General features: G+C 37.5%; 1 protein-coding gene across 1 annotated transcript in view; it reads right to left on the bottom strand.

The window, feature by feature from the left end:
• Positions 1 to 16,499, bottom strand: part of TOPAZ1 (testis and ovary specific TOPAZ 1) — a 39,930-nt gene extending 23,431 nt beyond the window's left edge. Inside the window, exons 1-5 of the mRNA XM_074898105.1 lie at positions 15,317 to 16,499; positions 11,553 to 13,944; positions 6,413 to 6,480; positions 3,935 to 4,065; positions 1,846 to 1,907 (exon numbers count right to left, since the gene is read on the bottom strand). Coding sequence (XP_074754206.1) covers positions 1,846 to 1,907; positions 3,935 to 4,065; positions 6,413 to 6,480; positions 11,553 to 13,944; positions 15,317 to 16,499 — 3,836 coding nt within the window. The remainder of the gene's footprint in view (positions 1 to 1,845; positions 1,908 to 3,934; positions 4,066 to 6,412; positions 6,481 to 11,552; positions 13,945 to 15,316) is intronic.
• Between the last annotated feature and the right edge of the window lie 418 nt (positions 16,500 to 16,917).

Genomic DNA, 16,917 nt, shown 5'->3' on the forward strand with positions numbered 1-16,917 from the left:
GACTCTACTCAGAAGACTCAGGTGATTTCAAAGGGAACTCCAATTAACGGCTGTTCTGCCTTTAACTATTCCCAAATATATATGTTCCAGAAACTACTAAAATGTGAAGTTTCCCAAAATAAGATATAAATATGCTAGCAAAAGACGGTGATCAATTTATTATTTGTAAATAAAGCCACAGAAAAAAAGAATCCCTTTCATGAGATCTTCCTCCCCTCTGTCCTTCAATTAAGAATCTAGGTTCAGAATAAAGGACATTTCAGCCTGCTTGCCTTCCCCTACGAGGGGCACATTCTAGTATTCGTTGCCAGGATAATTCAGATCTTTCCTAAATTGCAGGCTGTTTTTAATACAGTTTGAAATAAAAATGCTACAGAAGAGAAGCATAAATTCTACCTAGTAAACCCAAAATCTTCAATATCAATATTTTTATTCTAGTCAGAGTATTGTATTGGTCTCCAAAATCTGCAGATCTAGGTTACTCAGAATTTTCAAGTTACCATGTCAGGTTTTTTTTATGCTTCCTTGTGATGTCAACCTCAGATTGGACACAACAGGATTTTCATAGCAGTTTACCTTCAGGTTAACAATCTCAGCTCTCATTTTAATCTAGACATGAAATTACACACGGGTTTGCCAGTAACTGTAAACTATACAGCTCTACTATAAATTTTTTTTTAACTAACAGCATCACTAGATTTGCTAAATAAGAAGAGTAACTATGTTTTCTTCATGATGAAACTTTGCAACTGTAACATTTTTGAGTAAAACTAGAGAAAATAGTTTGACTCCAAATGAAGGAATAAATGTCTCTAACTGCAGAGTGTGCTGCATTTCAACTAAAGAAGTAATGCAGTATCACTTGCACAAATATACTTCATCCAGCATAATCTATTTATTCTATAGCATAAAGAACTATTTATGCCACTAAAGTAAATTTAAATGGGTATTTTATCAGGAGGAGGAGCATGGAGCTCTAGTGGATTAACAAAAAGACGTAATACTCTCCATTTAATGGACTTCTGCTACACTTCAAGTTTACCACAGAAATGTGACTGGTGCTGGAAAAAAGCAATACCCTCTTATGTGCCAGCTAAGGTTTCTTGATTATTGTGAAAATGCCTCTGAAATATCTGTTATTTCTCTTCTAATTACTTACATATTCCATCAATTAAGTGTACTTTTTATAGAAAGTCTTTTTCTTCTTCCTTTTTGGGCTGATGTTAAATGGAAGTTTTTTAGTCTGACACTTCAAGTTGTATGCACAATAAACAAAGCAAAGCTTGAAGCTAGCAGAACAGTAAAGCATGTGCTTAACTCCACATGCCATGTTTTTAAGTGCCTTTTTCTACTGCTGTTCAGATATTTGACAGGCTGAATTTGAATGAGATCTTTTAATTCTTTCATCAGTTTAGAAAATCCCAAGAGGCAGAAAAGAAAGCTGAAAGTTTCACTGCTTTCTCTTTGTTTGTTTGTTTGTTTGTTTAAAAAAATTCTGGTAAGTGCCATTATGGTTTGAAACCTATCTTATGCTACACTCACACTGAGTATAGCATAAATATACCCACTTCATGCCATGGTGAGAGACTGGAATGAAGTGGATATATTTTTTCACCAGCTGGAGGACAAAATAACCTCTGTTGTCCTGTCAGGCTATGACTATACTTGTCTTGTACTTTGTACAGTGAAATTATATTATTTCACATATTTATTTTCTTCATCACATAGACACAGTAACAGAAAAATTGATATTTTTATTGAAACACCATAAGCATTTTAATTCACTTTTATTTGTACAGTAACTGGGGAATATCACAGGTTGCATGAAGGACACAGTATACATACCTTTTTCCAGCTTCACCCTTTTTTTCTCGTTTATCATTAGGCACACCATCTGCAAACCTGAACTGTGAAGATATTTAAAACATACTTTCAGATACAGCAAAGAACTACTAAGTCTGTTACACTTTACACTACAGACTTAAAACTCTTAGTCATCGTTGGAAGGTGTAATATATAGTCTTGACTGTAAAAACTGTTATTTGGACTGTAGGGTTACTCTTACACCATCTTTTTAAATGGACACACTGCCATTATACTCTGTGATCTTTAAAACAGTGATTTGTAATTGTTAAAAAAGTGACATGACTGTCTTCTCTTTGCTCCCACCGATAATGCCAGCAATTTTTAGGCCCACTGCCCAATTTTAACTGTGCCTGACAGATGTGTAGAAACCCACAAAAGACATTCCATCAAGTTTAATGAAAATTTAAAGCTGTATTGAGGAGAAACTGAAGGCTTTTGCTCAGCTGTGCACCATGGCGTGTAAGTAAAAAATTCCCAAAGATATGGAGAAAAAAGACAGTACCTAACCTATTTGGGGGTGAGAATCTGAAAGGACAGATACAGAACAAAGTCATGGAACCCTGGCTCTGTTTTATCCATTATTCATCAAGTAACTTGAACTTCACGATGTATCACAAATTTATGATTGCTAAAGAATTAGAGATGGACATGCTCTCACTGGATTTCTGAACTCCATTTTACCATTTAGCCATATATTTTTAGGGTTTTCTCCATTGCTAGTTTTTGTTCTTCTCACAACATTATTAGTTGGAAAAGCCATCAAAAAACCAAACCCCAAATTGCCCCAAACAGTAGAATATTTGCAACAAGTGTTCTGCCATTCCACTCCCTCCCCAGGTCTGCATAGCTCATTTTCCATCCACATACAGGAATAGGTTTAGTGCTGTAGCATGTATTTTGTGGCTTAAGTTTGGTTAAGTTTGAGGTTTGGATGAGATCAGTTGTACATCTTCACTGTTGTCTAACACAGCACAGAAAAGCATACATTAGGACGCTGATTTTATAAAGCCACAACACTATGAATTAGCCCAGCTAGGATTAACCTGGCAATATTGCAACAAGTACTACATCTCCAGTAACCTATAATATTTGACAGATCCTTTTACCTTCTTTAAGAGAACAAGGGAACAAGAGAACAGGGAACAAAATGGCACCATTCACTTTGTGAATCTGATGTTAGCAGCTCCAATTTGATTTGCTGAAGGAAATGTTTCTGTTCTGCTTTTAAATAATGATTTTGCCAGGAAAGCTGATTCCCTACTCTTTGATTACCTCATCAATTACTTACCAGTTTTTAGCCATGTGAATTTTACAGTTTAACTTATCCAGTTAAAACCATTATCCACTCCGGAAGTAGTGGAAAACAGTAAATGCTATCAGCAGCTACGTCTGAGTGGCAGTAAGATGTAAATTCCAATCCATTATCAAAGAAGTAAATAGTATAAAACTGCAGCAAGTCTTATAAGACCTAGACTTATTATCTAGAGGAAGGAGGACAGAGAGAGTAGAAAGGTCAGATAAAGTCAGCGAGCATGAAAATGGCTTAATTCCGTCTGAACTGCCAGGAAGCCAGTATGTTAATGTAATAGCCCTTCTGCCCAAGTAATGAGCCACAGAACAATCCTCCTCAGATGCATGATGACTGTGCAGCTCCCCAGCTTTCTAACACCACCCCATCTTTCTGAGACTGTGTGGTGAGAAGCATTTAACGCCAACTTTTAAAACTAGGCATGTTGTGTAATGATGCTACATATGCACAGTAGTACGCTTAGGTGTTCACTGGAACAGTAATTTTCATAGAACTGGTAATACAGAATTACTGTAACAACTGATATAATGGTATCTTGTCTAATTTCAAATTTGAAAATGAATTATTAGTGACAAGGTAAAAAAAGTTCTGTCAAGCAAAACTTACACTGTCAATAGCACAGTCATCTATGAAACACTAATATTCTTTTTATTACAGGAAATAAAAAATTTTGTTGATAAAACAGCATTCAAATTATCCAATTACATGGACTATAACTTCTTAAACTACTTAGTGACAGAAAGCATGATTTCTCAGTACCTTTTCACTCATGTCAGAACTGCTTAAAAGTTCATCTAGTTCTCTCAGTTGCCCATCTTCAGGAAAGTACTCAGTAACACCTCCCAAAGGATTGCTTCCTCTGGAGGAGTTGTGGGTCTGCATATCTTTAGCTGAAAATGTATAAGCACATTACTTTATGTGTTTCCCATGCTACAAGACAACAAAGCTTTTATTTCCTAAATATTACAAAGCCTTAATTCTAATGACATTTAGGAACTCCTAGGACTTCCTAAATGTGAAATTTATATGTAAAATTATTTCACCTTTAAAGCACAAACCATTTCAAATAAATATTAAACTGAATCTGCAATTAAAATTCTATCTAAGCTGTATGTTCTGTAATAGTCCCTGTAGAACAGTACAACAGGTTTATTTATAGAATATTGAATTAAATATTCTAGAAATAAATTCATTTAAGCTTTGTTATTAAAACACAGCCGAAGATATGTATGGTAATTTGCTAAGCAAATAAAGACTTAGCCTTTGCTGGAGAAGGGCTAAGTTAATCATAATGACATGATGCAACCCTGAACTAAATGTAGATAGCTCTGAGAAACTCAAAATTCCTGTAATACAGTAAACTCAATGAGAATTCAGTGTCAGGAAATTTCAGCACTGTTTGCAGAAATGAGCAGTACACCTGACTGCACCTTTCTGAAGCAGCTGTTCATGTACCACAGAAGAGCTCTGCATAGAAAAGAAAGTAACTTTTTCATAAGATCACGTGAATGAATTTCAACTGCACTACATGCTTCAAATACAGGAAGAAAGAGTCAGATTATTATTGGAAAGGCTTTTATCTTATATTCACCAGTCTCTGTATGATTATCAGTACAAGACACATCTGCTTAAAGACAACGTACGTAAGATTTCCACTTCAAAGATGAAGAGCATTGATATCATCCAGAATACCTTAACTGTAATACGTGTTGCCCTTTTTAGATTGTGAAGCCACTGAGACAAGCAGTCATAGCCTCACTATCTAACACCACACCAAAGCAGTAATACGTATTTCTAAATAAATACACAAAATGTCAGTAATTACCAAAACCAGGAACCTTTATTTTGTTCTGTACAGGTCTTTTGAAGAAGAAATGCATCAAACATAAGTTACTGTACACATATTAATCTAAGAGTGTGATGTGATTGTTAAGTTTCTCAGATCTGGGAAGAAGGACCTACTTAAACCTTTTTCTTTATTTCAAGCACCACAAAAAAACTTTTAGCCTCAAACTTTGTTAGAACATGAAGTCAAATAACAAAGTCTAAGAAAATGCAGAAGTCACTAAATAGTACAGGACTTGCTCCAGGTTTGGTTCAATTACCTCAGTACTGCAGATGCACAGGCCCCTCTGGCTCTTTACATCACCAGAGGCCTAACTGTGTACCTCCTCTCTACTCCTCCTCAGGGAACTTGTGCCTATTTCTCCCTGTTTGAGCTCTTAAACTCTCATTACCTTTTAATTTGCCTTCTATTCACTGAAGCCTGAAATTCTCTCTTGTCAAAACAGTCGCTATTCACTCCTTTTTTCTCCAGCAAGGTACATCTGCCCAAACCACTCACTCCTTCTACATGAACATAATACATTAATATGAAAAAACAGCACAAGAGATGCTGTCACAGACACTTTTCAAGCCTGCAGCAAAATCAACACATAATGGCAGTGCCAGATTAACAGCAAGCTGACAAACCGACGCCAGAAAGGGAAATACCAAGAACTTTCAAAACCAGTCTCAGCACTCTGTGCCTTCTCCAGTGTGTCAGTAATGGGCTTCTGTTCCTTCAACCTATCTAAGAGAAATTTCCACATCAGACATACCTTGCATAGTAGGTCTGTATGCAAGCTGTATAAAACAAATCACATTTAGATGCTACCTAGTTGGACTGTTCTGCTTAAAATAGGAAGAAAAAAACATTAAGTCTGAAGTATCCTTCTCTAAAAAAAGCATCCTTTAAAACAAAACAGTTTGTCAGAGGAATGGGCATAGCATCCACAAAACCCAAAAGTACAACTTGGAAAAAAACCCTATTATAAAATTCTGTTTGCTGATGAACACTAGAGAAAAACCAAATGAGATTATGAGTCTAAGTCCAAAGCAGTGCCACAGTACTTAAGTGTCTTATTAGCACCTCATCAATTAACAGGATTCCTTACTCAAAGGATCAGAAAGGTGTCAAAAAAACCTACAACCAAAGCCCCCCAAAAAACCCCAGTACTAACCAATAGATAAGTACTACAGAGATGTTCCCTGCAAGGCTCAGGTTTGTACCATTTCAAAAGACATCCATTTTATATGCATTAGGAAACAAATCGCTGTTACAATAAAAAGATATTACTGAAGTGACAAGTTCTCGTTTTATATGGAAAGTAGAAAGCCTAGCATTTGCCACTGAACACTTTCGTGGTTACTTTCTTCTCTTGATTACACATTCAAAAAATCTCCAAAGACTCTTACCTTTCTGCACACAATCACAGGAATTTTCAGTATCATTTGACGTTTCAGATTCTTGTTTGGTAACGTGTCTGTTTTGAACAAGAAGTGCATTTAAGATTTCCATCTTGCACAAAAGCAGAATTAATCTAACTACTTATGAAAAATTAAAGTTTTCAGTAATAATTTTAGCTATGGACAGAATCCTTATGCACAACACACTGTTGCAAGACTGTTCTTAACTCTCTCTTTTGTTTTTCTTACTTATATACATTCCTATATACAACTAAACAGGTTAACTAATCCCAAAACATTTCAATTCCCACAATCTGTCAGTAAAAGCTCAATATCTCATTTCACCTTTGCCTAAAATACTGAGACGGGAAATCTCTGTATAGCAAATTATGGAAATAACTGTGCTAATGAGCCAATTATCAGTTTCTACAAAAGGTGATTTATAGTAATTTTATATTCAAGACAATTTGCATAACAATGAATATTGAAGAGATTAACAAAAACATTTGCTCATAGAAAGATACTTCACCTATTTTAAAGATAAGTCGAGAAAAAAAATATTTATCCTCAGAAAAGCTCAGAAGGTAAAAATACATATTAAAATAGTATATATCAAATATATAAAACAATGCCGTCATCATAGATTTTGGAAGTTTGTACCCAGTAAATGACAACAAGTATAATGACAGCAAGCTGCTTAGTAAAATGGAACAATGAAAGTTTGCAACAACCTAGTGGAAATGCAAAAGTTCCCCAGTATTCATAACTTGGAACTACACATTCAGGCACAGGTATCTATGTATATACACGAGATACATTAAGAAGCAGAGTTTAATAAGTTACAGGAAGTTTGCAGAGACGAGAGGGATTTTTACTAGAGGCAGGCTCTCTGTAGGCTTATTTCCTCTCTCCCCCACATTTTAGGTGAAGCACAAAGTTTGAAAGATTTCGCAACAATTGACTTCTTTTTGTAAAATTGCAGTGCAGACAGTTCCAGAAAGCTGTCATCTTCATAAACATTGCTTAAAACTGAAAATACTTAACATCATGAAGAGACTGAAATCTTCATGTGCAGGTCAAAAGCCACTTAAAAATCTTTACTAGATTCCGCTAATTGTGTAGTGTGAAATAGTTAAAGCACTATAAGTTCCTGCAAAGAAGAAGGTGCCTAAAACAGACAGGAAAAACTACATTTCTTACAGTACTTGGCATTTGCTCACCAGCATGACAAATGTAGGAGCAGTGACAAAACGAGAAGTAGTCAACACATTTTAGCAATCTAGAAATGGAGACAGACTAGACCATGTCAGAATGTGGGATGCTCTTGCACACTGCTGCTAAGTTTAAACAAATTTCTCTTTACAGCACAAATTACACAAATCACGGTGTTGAGTTTGCTATTTTGCATATGAAAAATGGATTCAAGTTTAGGCTACTTATTCAAAAGGAAAACAGAAAAATGCAGAAGTCTCCTAAGAATGGCTGCTGGTGCACTTTCAAAGGGATCTGCTGAATTTACTAATTCTGTTGGGATGAAAAGGCATACTGGATGCCACTTAAGAGTGAAATGTCTAGAATCCCTACATAAGAGGTAAGAAATACCTCAGCTGATTGATGCAAAAACCTGTATCGTTGGGAGTCACTTAGGGGTAAACAAAAGAAAATGGCACAGAAGTATGAGAAAACTGAGTTTCACTGAGTTTCCCCATTCAGGCTGAAGGTCCTGAATCCTTTCCTGATGACTGGCAACTACTGCCTGGGAGTGACCAGCACTCACTCCACTCTTCTTAAAATGCAACTACCAGAGGAATAACCAATCCTACTTATCCTCATGGTCAGAGCGTGCTAACTGAATCAAACCACTCAGGACATCACAGAGCCTTTTCTGATTCTTCCTGGATTAAGAGACAGGACTTGCTTGTCCTACTTAAAGCTGCTTGTTCAGAGAATTCCGTTCTGCATACTCACAATCACGATTACAGTAGTTAGAAAACTTTAAGACAGAGATGTGCAACAACCTTAGGTGCCTCTTTGGTTGTTGGGTGCTTTGTTAGTTTGCTTAGTAAAAGAAATGAGCCTTATTTGAATTTTGGACCTCAATCACTGTTGTGACCAGTATGTTCTGGTGAAGAACACATCTGTCTTTGAAAGACACGTCTGAAATTTGGAAGCCAAAAATTATTATCCTTGAATTTTCATAACTAAAAGTATCTCTCTGGCTTTTAAGGTCACAGTCAAAGATGAAAAGTGTCATTGGCTAAATACATCTTGCTTTTAAATTCAAAGCTCAAATAAAATGGATCCATATGAACAGTTACGTGTCCACAATGGCAAATAGTTGCCCCTGAACGCTTGTCAGTTACTGAATCAACCTGGTACATTCTTCAAACACTTTCAGTGCTTTGGTTTCACAATGAAACTTCAATAAAAAGTATTAGTTCATTATAGCAACTGTCATTTTGACAAGCTGCTCAATCTCAGATTTTTGTAGTTGGAAGAACACCACAATTGTTTCTTTTACAACTACAATTTAAATTCTATTAAGCTCATAAGTAACACTCAAAGCATCTTAAAAAGCTTTTTAACAACCCAGCTATACTTTCAGAATAACTTGCTGCTAGCAAAAATACCGTTCTTGCTGCTCTGAACCAATGCCAGACTAAAATACCAGTACACAAGAAGTAACATACTGAAGTCCATCCCCACACATACATGCACTGAAACAGTTTTAGCAAAGATCCAGATTCTTTCTATTATCTACCTGCTATTATCAATCTGAAGGGAAATCATAACAAAAGATAAGTACTGATACAGTGAAAGAAAACATTCAGCAGCAACCACCATATGCACCCGTTAAGTGCCTGCGTTGCTCTTCTACCTACACTCACCTAGACTGCATTCATCTAGGGCGTAATGGCTAACATTAACCAAATGTTAAACAAAACATGCATATAAACTAATATTTACACATGTTAAGATATGGTTTACAATAGTGCAGATCTGACTCGCTATTCTATGTGGACAGATTAAAGTGGCACTACAAACTAATATTGCAACAAAGCAAAACCGAGGAAAACTAGAATATCTCTAAAAAAAAAAAACCACCAACTTTAACAGAAGTAGTATTTTGTTTTAAAATATGTAGTATGATGTGACCATAATTCTACCAGCATAATCACTTTTTTTGGTTGGCCAAACAAAGTTGAAGATCCAGTTATATCTGGCAAATACTAACAAAATAAAAACCAACAGTATGAACTGGCCATTATCTGGTATTATCTGGTGATATCATAAGCTACCTGATAAAACTGTGGTAAGGTCTATTGCCTTATTTTAATATTCACATATTCAGTTCATTAATATGTTCCTGACTCTAACCAACTATGATTAGTCACCATCTAATGATCTCTGCATCAAATTATGGAAGGTAAAAAGCAAAACCAGATAATTTTGCCTGCTTCTTTAGCAAATTAATGGGAAATTCTAAGACATAAGAACCATGCATTTTTACTTTCCTTAGCTAATGGCAAGCAAATTCAGCAGGTACCAAGAAGAAAGTTGAAATATGACTTCAAACAACTTTGGTTTTCATCTAATGGCTGTGATAATGTTAATCTAATTCAATGTCATTACTAATTAAAGGGAGTATTTGTCCTTCCTACAAAGTACTTACAAGATCCAATAAAACTTTCAGTTAGTATTTATATAAACAGCAAACTTTACTACCATAACCAATACATGAGTGTAAAGGGGTCAAAACTTCTGGTCTTTCATTCTGTGCAACAGCTGTCTGGACAGACAGTTGGAAACCATCTCGGAGCAGCCACTATTACCTTGGGGTAATATACAGCGAATACTCATTCTGTTATACAGTGTATATAATATGCACTGCACACAAAATGAACACTCATTCTAATAAATTTACTATGATACAGCCTAGCTGCTTCTTAAGAAGTTGGATGCTCCTGCTAAAGACTCACCCTGTTCTTCAGAGGCTTTGTTTGACCAAAGTTTTATTCTATTAACATCTGAAAGTTTTATATTCTCATGTCTAAAAAACTGTTCAGCACCTCAAAGATTCCTTCCCTCTTTTGCACACAGGTTTACTGATGGGAAAAGATAAGGAGAGCAAAGAGTAAAAAAACCATGAATGCAGTTATAAGATGGTACAAAGTTGAAAATAATAAAAATATTATTTAAAATGAGGATTACAAAGCCACCCAGAAAGAGCAGAGGAAGAAAATTAAAACACCCTTCCCAATAAAAAACTAATCTTCCAAGGAAAATCTTGTACTACTTCTATCTAAGCTTTATGTTTTTCTTTGTAACATGAAAAATTTAATCTTAAAACTCATTTATAAAACACAAGTATCAAAGCTTAGAGAGGAAACAGACTAGACAGTTGATGAGTTCATCTACCCCACAAAGGACTGCTACCTCTTTTACAAAAGTTTATTTCTACTTTAAACTTCTCTTCCCCCTTCAGTGACTTTTATTATCATCACAAAACCCAGAAAAGCATTTAATGCCTAGTAATTTACACCAGGAACTTGCTGAATGAAGATGCACAGTTATAAACATCTATAACTTGTTAGCCAAATTACAGATTTGAAAACTATTTACACCTCTGGAGGCCAGGAGAAAAGAAGAGAAGGAGAATGGCTAAATGGAATACTACTGTAGAGACAACCATTTACTCATACAGATCCAGCAAAAGAATATACTACACCTAGAAAGTAAAGAAGTATTCTAAGTGAAAAATATTTCTAAGTATTATACCACTTTAAAACTAAAAAACTACCCTGAAAGGCATATCTGCTATCTCAAATCAAGTTTGGTATTTTAAAATGTTAGTTATTAAGAATACTACTCTTAATTAGCTTTCCTACTTTCATATTTCATTTCACTTGGTCTAAACTAATTATTTATCACTACGTTTTCCTTTTGATCCAGAGTTTATCCTAGTTCTCATATTAAATTAATTAGTTTGCATTCAGAATATTGTCATACCTCAACCAAATTTGGACACTTAAAATCAACACAGAAATTAGTGAAATTCTGAAAGGAAGCCTGACCATTACAACCAAAGTACAATGATATGAGAACAAAGTACTTAGGATTATTGTAATAAAAATAATGATATGCATACCTAAAATTATCATCTACTGAATCTCTGTTTTCTGAGATAACAGCATACTCAGACTTCAGAACCTGCTCTTCTTCATTATTGGTTCCAAAAAGGTCAGGGTCATCCTGAATCACATCAATGATAAGAACATCTTCTTCATAAGCTTTAAGAATATCTGCAGAATTTTGATTTTTGTGTTGTGAAAGATTCCCTCTTGATTTGCTATCATCATTTCTTTCTAATGCAACAGGGTGGTCAATGGCATTCCAAGAATGATCAGGAAAATTAGATTTTAGTACATGTTCAGTACCACAGAAATCAGGCACCGATGACTCTAGCTGTCTGTCAAGAAAAGGATGTGGATATAAAGAACGTTCAGGGAGCGTGGACATCTCCTTCGAGAGGTTTTCAAAGCCATCATGCTGATTACTGTTGATCTCACTCACTTTTTTCTTCATGAGAGCTGTAGATGTAGCACCTCTCATGCCAGGAAGAGGCTGCTGCTCAGAATTTACCAAAAAAGTCTCTTCAGACTTCTGAACAGAAGTCTTCTGACTTCTTGAAACACTAGTGCTGTCAAGACGCTCTAGAGGACTACAGGGTTTTGTTTCAAATGAATGGACAGATTCCAATTTCCTGGATTCAGCTTTGTTTCTGCATAAAGGAATTTTGAATTTTGTCAGGTTTTTAGCATCTAGTGTTTTCACTGGCTTTAAGTCAGAAAATGTCTCGTTCACTACCGATGCTTTATTGCTGAAGTTTATCCTGTTCGAGTTACCTGCAGATGTACCATTCTGGGCTGTCACAGACAGGTTTCTTTTTGTTACAGCTCCTTTACTTTCATCTTTTTGTTTTGTCGTAAATTTCAAGGTTGCCTTAACCTCTTTCACATCATCCTGGTTAAAAGCCATGGCACTTCTATCCATATTAACTGGTGATTTCGCATTTTCACTGCTCACTCTCAAAGTCTCATAAATATCCACGGAAGAGGATTCTGGTGTTTTAAGTGAAGTCAGACATTCGGTATTTAGATCCATTATTTTATGTGTAGACTCTTTTCTCATTTCTACCGATGGCATATGCAAATCCAACGGTCCCAAATTCCCAATCACAGCACTGCTTCCTACAGCTTTAACACTGCTTTTATCAAAGGATTCCTCAAAGTCAGCCCTTAAAAGTTTTTTTCCTTCTGAGATGGACTCATGATTTTTACCAACCCATGCAGAAGTCCTGGCACAAGATTCAACAGGCCAAACATTTTTACCAGTCATAGGTGCTGTTCTTTGACAGGTAATCTGCTGCAATTTCTTATTACCTTTTTTCAATTTTTCAGCTGTCTTGCTTTTGTGACAATTAAAAACATCATGGACTGGAGCTAGCACTCTCAGGCTACCTGAGGCAGCAGAATCATGTGCCACACTGTTTGAATTTTCTCCTTTTGCTATTACAGAGAGCTCAGATGTATTCTTACAGCCATTTTCAAATGCAAGTAATTTGGTACTATTCTTTCTCTGGACTGATATATTTTGTGCTTCATGAGTACTTTTTCCTATGTGAAGATCTGATGTATGGTCGTATGAAGCTGACAGAGTACCTCCTTTATGATTTAGCCCTAAAACTGTTAAGGAGCTTGACATGGCAACTGATGCTTCTGTTTGTAACTCACACTCACCACATTCATTAGCCATGTCCGTGAATATATTCTTCCCTCCTGATTTCTCTGTAATTTTAGTATTTTTTCCAGGTCTTCTACCAATATTCCACTTCTTTCCCCTTAAACATTTACTGTTTTCACTCTGACAGCATAAGAAACACCCATCTCTGTTTTGAGTTCCTTCTTTATTAAACAGTAAGTCACCTTTTAGGGGTAATCCCTCATTTTGCATTCCACCAGTGCTGCAATTCATATCACTCTGTTCTACAGTACCATCAGGAAAAACATGCTTTCTTTTATCCTGGGATACATGGAAGAATCCACTTAATTTAAAACTGTTGGTAGTTCCACTAGCTGAAGACTTCACAAATGTATTGATGTAACTACAGGCCTCTAATCTCACAAATGGATTCTTTTCTGCTGCACAGAGCAAGCTGTTACTATGTGTTAGGGCATTTCTGCAATGTTCAGCATCACATTTTTCAGATACATTTCTCACTTTTTCAGCTGTAGTAGTCACACTAGAACAATGCAAGCACCTGATTTGGTCCTTTCTGGGTTTCCTTTTCTTATACTGCACACCAGGTTTTTTTGTTACAGAATTGCCTTGAAAGCTCTTCCTTTGAGGCCCACCTAAAGTAGCAATTGTAGGAGATTGAGAGTAGTAAGGTTCCTTTTCCTTGGAATCTTCTGATATGTTTTGATTTGTCTTAAGCTTCTTTACTGTTGGTGTACTGGTGTCTTCCTCAACTGCTTTCCCTTTTCCCTTTGCTAATTAAAAAACAAAGAAGTGCCATTAAAGAATACACTAAGGAAAAAAAGACTACCCTAATTAATATTTTATTAAGAGAACAGAAAACATTCAAGGCTACTAAAGATATAAGGCTAAAACATTTCTCTAAAGATTTACCACTATTAGCAGATTTACAGTAACAGATGATATTTTATCTTCAGAAACAAATGTGAAGATGAACAGAACCTTAAGGTGGCATAAGGACATTAGAAGTTCTGTATTTAAAACATAGGTGGAAACCAAATTAGAGCAAGTCTGTCAAGAAAATACAAGATGCTGTTTGCACACTCAGCCTTAATATCTTTTGTTTAGACAGTAGATTCTCTGTAATAGGAAAGCTTGTTCATGAGAATATAATTTGTTTCAGACATATAGTCCAACCAAATGCATCAGACTGTCCAAGAAGATAGAGAAAACTGCAAGACTTCGATTTTTAGAAAGTAATACTTTTTATTTCAAAGCAGATACAGATTACATAAAAAAAATGTACATCTGAAAATTTCATCTGGAGAATGGACTCAAGAATGTACTAGTAGAATGTTGGTTTTAGTACATCTTAATTTTCAAAGTAAGATACAATTTTAATACCTCAGTTTCTAGACAAAATCTTTATTAATAATTACAGCAAATATTTGTAATTTGAATGTACCCACTTTGAAAGTAAAATGTCTTCTAGGCAATTGCCCTGAAAAAAATAAGACTTAAAACTCCTCTTTCAAAATTGTTCCAGTCTGATACAATGCTCTCTTAAAACAGGAAAATACAATCTTTGTTTCTACATCTTTTAGGATTTTGTAGAGAATAGCAACTAAAAAGCAAAAAGTTCTGAAAACAAAAACCAGCATCCTGTAAGGGCAAGCACTAGAACAAGACATGATACATCTTAAAAAATTATCAAATAATATACAGATGAATGAAGAACTGACTACCTTTTATTTTGGCTTTGCTGAAACTACTGCCTCTTTTCCTGCTTGCACCTGATCTTCTACTCCTAAATGAACTGACTGCTTTTGAGGGAAAAAAAAAAAAGTTACAAAATTCCTTACTCGGGGTCTGTTGCTGCCAATACCCCTTCCTCCCCCACCCCCAAAAGCACAGTCAGTCTCCTCTCCTTTGGGCCAAAAAACTGCTTCTATCCTTTAAGCCAAAGAATCACGCTTCTCCTTCAAGAAAACTCTTTCTAAAAATCTATTTTCTTCTAATACTGGTATTCACAGTACTGCAAAGCAGACACTAGCTCTTTTCTCCCGTTTTTTCCCTTTTTAATGGGGTCTTATTGCAGGACCAGCTCCTTGTACTGGGAACCCAAATTCTGTAGCTGTACTTCCACAACGGGGCACAAGTACTTACTACTTTCCCCCAGGCTGTCTGCTGCTTTCTGAGGGTTTGAGCTCTGCTGCTCTTCTTCCGCGCAACGCTTGTTCGTATTTCCTCTGGTTGTTGATCGTTCTTGGCCACTTAGACCCTTCAGGCACTGTGATACCAGTGCATTTCTATCCCTCTTCCTCCGATTCACAGCTCCTTTCTTGGACTCTGGACGCTGTGTATTCACTTCCAGTAAATCAGATCTATGCCCCTCTCTGGCACCTTGTAGTTCTGGTTGCATCAGAGATGTCCCGTCTTTCTTGCTCAAGCACCTCTTTCCTTTCTCCTGTGTCCCTAGCTTTCCTGACCCAATGAAAGAACATCCATCCAACTCCTCTGGCATATCTACCTCTTCCTGAAGTTCTGGTTCAGATAAGGATTCCTGAGTCCCCAAACTCTTCTTAAGATCTGGGACTTGCATCTGCAGTATCATTATGGAATCAGTGTTTTTCATTTCAGTACTACATGTGCCCTCTCTGGCTTGCAGCACCTCTGGTTTTTGCAAATAGGAGATGCCATGTCTCTCTCCACTCTCAATTTCCTCCTCTGAGGATGGGATTTGTAATTTTATTTCCATAAAGGAATATATGCCTTTTCTTCCTGAGCTCCCTGAACTCTCTGGGAAACCTGAGAGAGTCAGTCCTTCTGAGCTATGTTCTTTCCTTTCAATCCCTGTTGAGAATTTATTTTGTAAAGTAGCTCCTGAGAAAAATAGCTGTTGACCTTGTCCCGTCCCTCTCCTTACAGTTTCTTCCCAGCACGCTGCTGTAGCCACAGTCCCTGCCTGCCAATCTTCACCCACAGCAGTGTCTGAAATTTGCAGAGCTACACCCTTGTTGCTTCTGGCAGCCCTCCTGCGTTGTTTCCCCTTGCTTTTTTTACCTGGGAGTCTCTGGCTACTCTCACCTTGCTTCTTCTGCATGGGCACAAGAGAAGCAAATTGCTCAGAGGAAACACTGGAGTGCATGGCAGGTTGCAGACAGGCTGATGAGGGCGGCTCAGGTCTTCTCTTTGGTGCCAGGTGAGGATTCTGCTCGACTGCCAACTTTTTTCCTGGCTCACGTCCTACCCCCACACCCCGACAGCTCGGTCTGGTGACCATCCTGTCAGGTGGCTTCACCCCTCTCTCAACTTTCCCTGACCTTAACTGGGGCATCGTAAGAGCCTAGAGACAGCGACAAACCCCACGCACCAGTGCGCCTCTAACAGCGCCCCAGCTAGCCCGGCACCCACGACGGACACAGCCTCCCCCTGGTTACCGCCTCAGGGGTCACCCCGGGGGGGCCCAGCCTGACCGAGGGAAAGCCCAGGCCACCACCGAGTCCCACTACCACCGCCGCCCCGAGCAGCCCCTCAGGGCGGCGAGGGAAGGAGGCAGCAGCCCCACACCTTCCCCGCCTCAAGGGCCGCGCCGCCCACGCCACGCACCCTGCCACCTCCCGCGGGCACAGCGGCCGCCCAAGGCCCCCCGCGCCACCCCCCTCCCTCCGTCCCTCTCCCCTCGCCCTATCTGTCGTCCACCGATCCGTCCCCTAGACGCCTCGTCGGAGCCTCGCCAGCGCCGCCTGCCCGCA

This window comes from Athene noctua, chromosome 2, assembly GCF_965140245.1.
Source record: "Athene noctua chromosome 2, bAthNoc1.hap1.1, whole genome shotgun sequence".
Classification (NCBI taxonomy): Eukaryota; Metazoa; Chordata; class Aves; order Strigiformes; family Strigidae; genus Athene; species Athene noctua.